Genomic DNA, 9,288 nt, shown 5'->3' on the forward strand with positions numbered 1-9,288 from the left:
GACACACACACACACACACACACACACACACAGACACACATACAGACACACAGACACACAGACACACACACACACACACACACACACACACAGACACACATACAGACACACAGACACACAGACACACACACACACACACACACACACACACAGACACACATACAGACACACAGACACACAGACACACACACACACACACACACACACACACAGACACACATACAGACATACAGACACACAGACACACACAGACACACACAGACACACACACAGACACACTGCAGCCACAGTTTGAATCAACACGGATCAGACATGTTGATGACATCATCACTACTTTAACAGTTTTTGAGTCTAATTGTTTTTAATATCTTCTCCTCCTGACGAGCTGCTAAACATGACGAAGAGTCGACTGTTGACCAGAACTTTAAAATAAACAGGAACAGCTCCTCTCCTCTCCTCCTCTCCACTCCTCTCTCCTCCTCTCCTCTCCTCCTCTCCTCTCCTCTCTCCTCCTCTCCACTCCTCTCCTCTTCGCACCGTTAGCCTCAGCAGAAGCATTCGACCGCAGCATGCTAACAGCCTTGCGGCCAGATTCCAGCATGTTAGATTCACCAGAGGCCACGTGTCGACTTTAAATCATCAAAGTGCTCGACTGCAGCCAAGTCAGACGTCCCGGAGGAAGAGGAGGAGGAAGAGGAGGAGGAAGAGGAGGAGGAAGAGGAGGAGGAAGAGGAGGAGGAGGAAGAGGAGGAGGAAGATGTCAGATTTAACAAGGAACACAAATTAATCACAGCTAAAACTATAAAAGATTTTATTTCAAACAATCAGAACAAAGCCAAAACTCTAAAAATACTAAATCCAACAAAATAGCAGCTAAATGCTAAAATCAGCCAAATGATAGAACATTAGTTAAAATACAATCATAAAACCAGATCAAGCTGATAGTTACCTAAACACTAAAAGTAGCAAAATGCTAAATAAAAGTAGCTTAAAGCTAAAAAAACAGAGAGTTAGGAAAACAAAGTGGCAAAGCTAATTGTAGCAGAATTGCAGCCAAAAGCTAAAGGTATCAAAAAGACACTAGAAGCTAAACTGAGCAAAAGACTAGCTAAAAGCAGCAAACAAGTAGCAAGTGGCTAAATAAAAGTGCCAAAAAGCTAGCTAAAAAACAAAAAACTAGCAAGAAGCTAGAGCAAAAAAAAGTTGTCTCAAAGCTAAAAAAAAAGCAAAAAGTGTAGGCTAAAAGGCTAAAAGTTGAAACAGACAAAGTGAAAGCTAAATGTAGCAAAAGGCTAGCTATAAGCGTTGCACAAATGTCTAGCTAAAAGCTAGAGGTAGCAGAATAATAGCTTAAAGTTAACAGGCACAATAAGAAAAAACTAAACTAAAGTAGATTGTTTGAGATTTTAAAGTACTTTATGTAAATAAATGTATTTGTAGCTAAAGTTAAATATTTTAAAAAGTATTAATCTTAGAGCCGAATGTCAAAGTGAACAGCTAAAACAGCACAAAGTCTWAAGAAGTGGTTTGATTAAATGCTGACTCAGCGTTCCCAGATCCAGTTTATAAAAATGAAGCTCTGAGTTCAGCCCCACAGCTTCAGCTTGTAGCCGAAGCTCTGCTCGGCCTCACAGCTTCAGCTTGTAGCCGAAGCACAGAGAGGTTTCCCAACCCGAGGACACGGCCAGGCTTTCACAAGCTGCCGGCTTTCATCAGCGCTTCTCTGGAACTGTCGCCACCTGACCTGCGGCTTCAGAAACAGGAAGTTCAGACAGAACGAGCTCAACATGTGAGTCACGCTGCCGCCATCGGACCTGCTTACGTTTCCTCTTCACTGACTGCACCGGAGCTCACGGTGAACGTTCTGCTGAAACCAGAAGCTTCTCTGTTCCAAGGATCAGTTACGTCACGTTTCAAACTGCGTCTGCAGACGTTCGTCTCTGATTCAAGCTCTGAGAAGCTTCCTGTGACTCGTTAGCAGCGCTGCGAGCAAACAACCCAGCTTTAATGAAGCTGACTGTAAAACACCTGTGGAGTCGCTCAGCCAGGTTTTACTTTAACGACAGGAAGCTGTGAAACTGCTGAGTCGTGCCTTTCAGCTCAGACGCTGCAGAACCAGGGCCGACGAGGAGCGCGCGGCCTCCTTACCTTCCCGAAGTTCCTCACGTCAAAAAGGTCYAAGGCGTCGAACAGTTCGCTCTTCTTCATCCCGAACGTGTCGCCGCACGCCGCCAGGAACGTCCTGATGTTCTTCAGACACAGGAACTGTTGGGAGGGCAGAGAGGTCCAGTTATCTTTCTCATCTGCTCTGGTTAGCTAAAAACAGCTAACTTTAGTTAGGAGCTGTATGTAGCAGAACACTTTCACAACTTAAAGCTAACAAAAGGCTGGCTCAAAGCTAAATGTAGCAAAAAAGTTAGCTAAAAGTAAGACAGCCTAGCTAAGTGCTAGTAGCAAAGTCAAGCTGAAAACAAAAAGTAGCAAAAGCTAGCTCAAAGTAGCAAAAGTCTTGTACCTCTTTAAAGGTTAGGGTATTAGAACAACTAAGATAAAAGTYGCAAAAAGCTAGCTAAAAGTAAGATAATATAGCTAAGAGCTAATAGCACTAAAAGTCAAGCTAAAAACAAAAAGTAGCCAAAGTCTATCTTAAAACTAAAGATATTAGAACAACTAAAAGCTAAAAGTAGCAAAAAGCTAGCTAAAAGTACGATAGTCTAGCTAAGAGCTAGCACTAAAAGTCAAGCTAAAACAAAAAGTAGCCAAGGCTAGCTCAAAGTAGCAAAAATCGTGTACCTCTTTAAAGCTAAAGATATTAGAACAACTAAGCTAAAAGTAGCAAAAAACTAGCTAAAAGTAAGAAAATATAGCTAAGAGCTAATAGCACTAACAGCCAAGCTAAAAACAAAAAGTAGCCAAGGCTAGCAAGCAAAAGTCTATCTTAAAACTAAAGATATTAGAACAACTAAAAGCTAAAAGTTGCAAAAAGCTGGCTCAAAGCTAAAAGTAACAAAAAGCTAGTTAAAGGAAAGACAGTATAGCTAAGAGCTAATAACACTAAAAGTCAAGCTAAAAACAAAGAGTAACCAAGGCTAGCTCAAAGTAGCAAAATTCTATCTTAAAACTAAAGGTATTAGAACTACTAAAAGCTAAAAGTAGCTAAATGCTGGCTACAAACTAAAAATAGCACAACAGCAGCCATAACTTGCAAAAAGCAAACTAAAATTGAAAAAGGCCGAGAGCTAATAATGCTAAATGGCTAGTTAAATGCACAGAGTAGCAGCCAAAATCAGCCTTAAAAGCTAAAGTTAGTAAAACAACAACTAAAAGCAAAAAGTAGAAAAAGTCTGGCAACAAACTAAAGGTAGCAGAACAACAGCTAAAGGTAGCAAAAAAACAAGCAAGTAAGAAAAGCTAAGAGCTAATAGCATTAAAAGACTAGCTAAAAACAGAAGGTAGCAAAGGTTTGCTAAAAATAGCAAAACTCTGACTTAATGCCAAAGGTAGCCGAACAACTAAAAGTTTAAAGTACAAAAAGTCTGGATATGAACTAAAAGAAGCAGAACAGCAGCTAAAAGTTTCAAAAAGCAAGCTAAAATTAAAAAAGGCTAAAAGCTAACAGTACTAAAAGGCTAGCTAAATGCAAAGAGTAGCAGCCAAAATCAGCCTTAAAGCTAAAGTTAACAGAACAACAACTAAAAGCTAAAAGTAGAAAAAGGCTGTCAACAAATTAAAAGTAGCAGAACAGTAGCTAAAGGTTGCAAAATGCAAGCTAAAAGTAAGGAAAGCTAAGAGCTAATAGCACTAAAATATTAACTAAGAATAAAAAGGAGCTAAAATTTGCTAAATATAACAAAACTCTGACTTAAAGCCAATGGTAGCAGAACAACAACGTAAAGCTTAAAGTAGCAAAAGGCTTGCTGAATGCTAAAGGTAGCAGAATAGTAGCTAAAAGTTGCAAAAAGTAAATTAAACGTTTGAAAAGTTAGAAGCTGTTAGTAGTAAGAGGGAATCTAAAAGCAAAAACTAGCAGCAGAAGCTAAAATTAGCAAAACAACAACTAAAAGCTTAAAGTCCAGAAGCAGTAGATAAAAGCTAAAAGTGCCAAAGGCTAGTTGAATGTAGCAACCAGTTAGCTAAAACTACTGTCAGAAGACAGAGAGCCAGTTTGCTGAAGCAGATAATAAAAAGAACAAGTTTGAATGAAAGGAAAAGGTCTCAGTGCTTTTTATGTGGAAAATAATTGTAATTTTTTTTAAATATAATAATAAGGTTCTCAAACTGGGGTCCCAGGACCCCCAGTGGTCCGCGAGAGGTATCCTGAGGGTCCTCAAAKTATTTCACTAAATTGTTAATTTGGTTTTTATTTTTAAAAATACATGGGGAKCAATAAACTAATAAAACAAAGATAATAAACTTAATAAAAACAGATATTCCATGGCATTTAGGGGTTGAAGTGACAGTAACTTATCTTTTAAAACAACGTGGGGTTTTTGAGGGGGTCCCTGGAGTTTGTTTGCCCCTGTAAGGGGTCCCCAGACCCAAATGACTTGAGAAGCCCTGATCGAATCAACTCAAGAGGCTTTTTTTTGTTTCATTAGTAACTAAAACTGACCGTGTTCTTCTGGATCAATCTACAAACTGATTGTCTGCATGGTGTGTTTCTCTGAACACACACACACACACACACACACACACACACACACACACACACACACACAGATAAATCCATACACAACCAGTCCTGCTGAAGCAGTCACAACTAGAGTTAACAGGAGTTAAGCGACCCTCTGCCTTCCTGCAGGACAGAAGAAATCAAACCTTTTTTTTGACAACTCTCTGGTGAGCAGGGTCGGCTGACATGATGACATCATGTTTGGGTGTAACCTGGTTCCGCCCGTGGCTGAGCTCTACGTACATCTGGACCCTTACAGGCTTAATGATGACTCGTTATTAACTACAGATGCATTTTAGGAAACTGAGTCCAAACTTATTACAACGGTTTCAAACCGAGGACGACCTGTTTTATCATTTTAGAGTTTTGCAACGAGCGAACGCGRCCTTACATAACCGCCCGGCTCTGGTGGCGACAGGCCGTCGGCCTATTTTAGCTCCTGTTCGATCGCTGCTGATGTTTCATTGTGGGTTTGTTTCTTTCAGCAAAAGTCAAACAGGAAGTAGATTTTATTGGCAAATATCCTGTTTCTAAAAAAGAAGCCGGCGCTTCGAGGTGTCTCATTGTTGAGCCGGTTACACTCAGCTCCTCGTTAGGAAAATAACGTCCTCTGCTGCGCAGCGTTACAGAAAAGACCGAGTTAGTTTCTCCAYGTGAGGCTGAGTCAGCAAACATGAACAGAGAGGATATTTATTATTAAATGTTTACACTTGTACACATCACTTTCCTGTATCCGACAGGCACGTGGAGTCTTTGGAGAGTCCCAGAGGAGCTGGGTATTTTATCAGAGGGAAGCAGCTTCTCGTAAAAGACATCGTGTCATCTGCTCCGAGCTGAGGACAGAGACAGGAGGGGGAATATATATATATATATATATATATTTCAGACAGGGTGTAGAAGTATGAGGCAACCACCAAGAGTTTCACATGCAGCCTTTCTTTTTGCATCAGTGCCTCTCTGGGGCCCAGAAGGTGAACAGAACACTGTGCACATCTTTATCTCAACCCAAACCCTATCAGAAAGACAATTTGTTTTTATTTAAAAAGGTTCCTGGTCGTTTTCCTAAAAAATATATATTTGACTTTGCATTGCCTTTAAGCTCAGTATAGTAATGTTGTGARGGTCCAACTGTCAGTCACTGTGTTGTATATTTAGCCCTAATATGTTAGTGGCCCAATCCTTTTTAGAACATAAAACAAACGTGAGGTAAGCTTTCTATCCCTTCAAAACAACAAGAGTAAAGGCTAACAGCTAGCTGATAACTAGGGTTGTAAGAAAATATCGATACACTGAAATATCGCGATATTTCATTTCCCGATACTTTATCGATATTCTAAAGCCCTGTATCGATTTTTTATTAAGGTTTAAAATGTCAACTTTCCTGCCAGCCGTTCATTTTTATGTTGTAGTTCAGCCTCTGYCCACTAGTTGGCAGCAGTGAGCCAGACATTTGTACAAGACCATTCAAGTGGTCTTGTACCTCTTTAAAGSTWAYGGTATTAGAACAACTAAGKTAAAAGTAGCAAAAAGCTAGCTAAAAGTAAGATAATATAGCTAAGAGCTAATAGCACTAAAAGTCAAGCTAAAAACAAAYCGTAACCAAGGCTAGCTAAAAGTAGCAAAAGTCTACCTTAAAACTAAAGATATTAGAACTAAAAAAGTTAAAAGTAGCAAAAAGCTAGCTAAAAGTACGATTAGCCTAGCTAAGAGCTAGCACTAAAAGTCAAACTAAAAACAAAAAGTAGCCAAGGCTAGCTCAAAGTAGCAAAAGTCTTGTACCTCTTTAAAGCTAAATATATTAGAACTACTAAAAACTAAAAGTAGCTAAATGCTGGCTACAAACTAAAAAATAGCACAACAYTAGCTACCTCTTGAGGTAGAGGCTATTGTTAAGTGTTGGGTGACCATTTTGTAAATTAACATTAAAAACTAAAAGCTTCAAAAAATACATTTTCAAACTATTTATTGTCAAATTTAGTCTAATAATTGAAAACATGGATGAAATAAGAAATATGAAACAAATAAAATAAAATACATACAAAGTAGAACACAGCTAAATGTATCAAAAGTTTGTCCATGTAATATTAGAATTTTCTGAGACAATGAATTTAGTTTTTTTTTTTCCAGTAAGAGGTTTTTATTTAATAGAATTTTTGGACAAAAAAATCGCAATATATCGCCTTGCTTATAGTATCACAATACTGTATATCGGGATATATCGTATCGTGACCCCTCTGTCATGATATGTATCGTATCGTCAAATTCTTGCCAATACACAGCCCTACTGATTACCTGTAAAACAAAGAAGCTAATGGCTAACAACTAGATAACACCCTTCCCAAAAAAAGGGGTTAAAGATAACAGCTAACAACTAGCTCATATTCCTACAAAAAGAGGCTAATTGCTAACAACTTACAGCTAAAAGCTAGATGTCCCCCCTCAAAAGCAAAGGCTTAATAATAGCTAAAAAAAGAACTGTACTGTTAATAGCTAGTTCATAACCCTTCAAAACAAATGAGAAGCTAATGGCTAGATGATACACAAAAGCAAAGATCTGACYGCTAATGCTAGTGAGTACTCCTTCAAAAAAATGGGCTAACGGCTAGCTTATACCTTTCAAAGTAAAGAGGTAACAGTTAAAAGCTAATGCTAACTTGCATACCTTCAAAATAAAGGGCTATTAGCTAAAACTAGCTAAAAGCCTTTTTATAAAAGGGGGTTAATATTAACAGCTAGTTAATATTGCTTCAAAACAAAGGGTAACAGATAACAAGCTAATAATTATTCAAAACAGTGGAGGGGGGGTCTAGCTACCTTGTACCCCTCAAAAACTAAGGCTTGACTGTTCGTAGCTAGCTCATAACCCTTGAAATCAAAATAACGCTAATGGTTTCCACAATTTTTATATTGTTAATGATTGTACAGCAACATGTGAATACATTTCTGTGAAAGGCACTTTGTAAATAAAACTTTACTTACTTAAAAACAAGGGGGTAATGGCTAACTGCTAACAGCTAGCTAATAATAATAACATTCAAAACAAAGCTAATTCAGGCTCATATTCTTTCAAAACGATAGCAATAAATAGCTAATGGCTAGGTGATACACCAAATAATACACAATGGCTAACTTATACTATCCTTCCAAGAAACGTGCAAGTATTTTCTAAGTCTAAAATGTTTTAATAAGCCCAAAGGGTGTATTATATTATCCTTTAAAAGTAAAAAATGTTTATTATTTTCCTGTAGAAGCATTTTGCCAAAACAAACAGTGTCGAGTCTTATTTCTGTTCTCTCACAAACCCAAACAAACATACTTGTATGCTTAGCATTTTTTTTTTTTTTTGCTTCACAGCTGGTTTTACAAGCCTTAAATGGGGATAATGAAGTTTGTGTAATTAGTTATTGATCATGAGACACAGTGACTGTGTGGGGGAGTAGGCAGTGAGTAAACCTCACATCCCTGTAGTGCTCAGACTCTGGTTCCAAAACGTTTTAATAATGAAGGTGGGACCCATGGTCTATTACAGAGGAGCCCAAAGTGGGGCCCGGGGGCCAAATTTGGCCCGCCAAACCATTTGATTTGGCCCACCAACAGTTGCCAAAGTTACAAGGTTGTAACCTGTTATCCTATGTAGAAACACAGTGTTTCCATTGGTCAAATGACTAAATAAAAGGGCTGTAGTGAAGGTAGACTTTCTCCAAGTGCACAGACTAAAACAACAGAGGGCCATTGCACAGCTTAATCATTAAAAATAAAGGACTTTACTTAAACAAGTATTTGTATTTCATGTTTTATATATGTATTTGGCCCGCAGCCATGGATAGATTTTCATTTTGGCCCCCTCGGGGGAAATGTTTGGGCACCCCTGGTCTATTATATACAGTATACAGTGTATGGGTTTGGTTAGATGTATAAATATTTAATATTTTATCATTTTAAAAAAGCTTATTTTATGGCCTCAATGTGGAGAATCAATAAAACCCATTTTGTTGGTCTTAGTTTGGGTTTTGTTAGTTTATTCTTAGTTTTATGTTATTTCTGCTGGTGTTTTTCTTTCCTGCTCATTACCTCAGCCTGTAATGCCCGTCACGCACACCTGTCAGCCTTCTGTAATCACCTCACCTGTTCTCACTCGCCTTTCATCCATCCCAGCAGAGACGATTCTTACCCAGACCCTGTCAGATGCTCCAGGTGACYCCAACTGAGCCACGCTGTAGCCATCAGTTCAACATCAATTAAACTTTATTTTGCGTAAAAATAAGAATTGAGGACAGGTTAGAGCAGTGGTTCCCAAAGTTGGGGTCGGGACCCAAAGTGGGGTCCCGAAACATCAAGGTGGGGTCCAGGAAAAGGGCCTCCTGCATCATGAAGGACCCTACTCACCCAGCACACTCACTTTTTGTCCCGCTCCCCTCAGGTAGGAGGTTGCGGAGCATCAAATGCAGGACAACCAGACTGAGAAACAGCTTCATACCAGAAGCTGTGTGACTCTTAAACTCCTAGCATTCTCCCTTATTGCCCTGCTCTTAGCTATACACTTTTCCTACCTGTAATATTGTGCTCTTGTAGCGACTTTATATTTTATATTTTATACTTTTTATATTTTATATTTT

At 38.7% G+C, this 9,288-nt stretch overlaps 1 protein-coding gene across 1 annotated transcript in view; it reads right to left on the minus strand.

Moving 5' to 3' along the window:
• The window catches only part of vav3 (vav guanine nucleotide exchange factor 3), a 93,787-nt gene that overhangs the window by 68,535 nt on the left and 15,964 nt on the right, over positions 1-9,288 (minus strand). The window contains 1 exon segment of the mRNA XM_014021016.1: positions 2,149-2,265. Within this exon segment, the coding sequence (XP_013876470.1) occupies positions 2,149-2,265 (117 nt within the window).

The sequence above is a fragment of the Austrofundulus limnaeus genome, unplaced genomic scaffold (genome assembly GCF_001266775.1).
Source record: "Austrofundulus limnaeus strain Quisiro unplaced genomic scaffold, Austrofundulus_limnaeus-1.0 Scaffold275, whole genome shotgun sequence".
Lineage (NCBI taxonomy): Eukaryota > Metazoa > Chordata > Actinopteri > Cyprinodontiformes > Rivulidae > Austrofundulus > Austrofundulus limnaeus.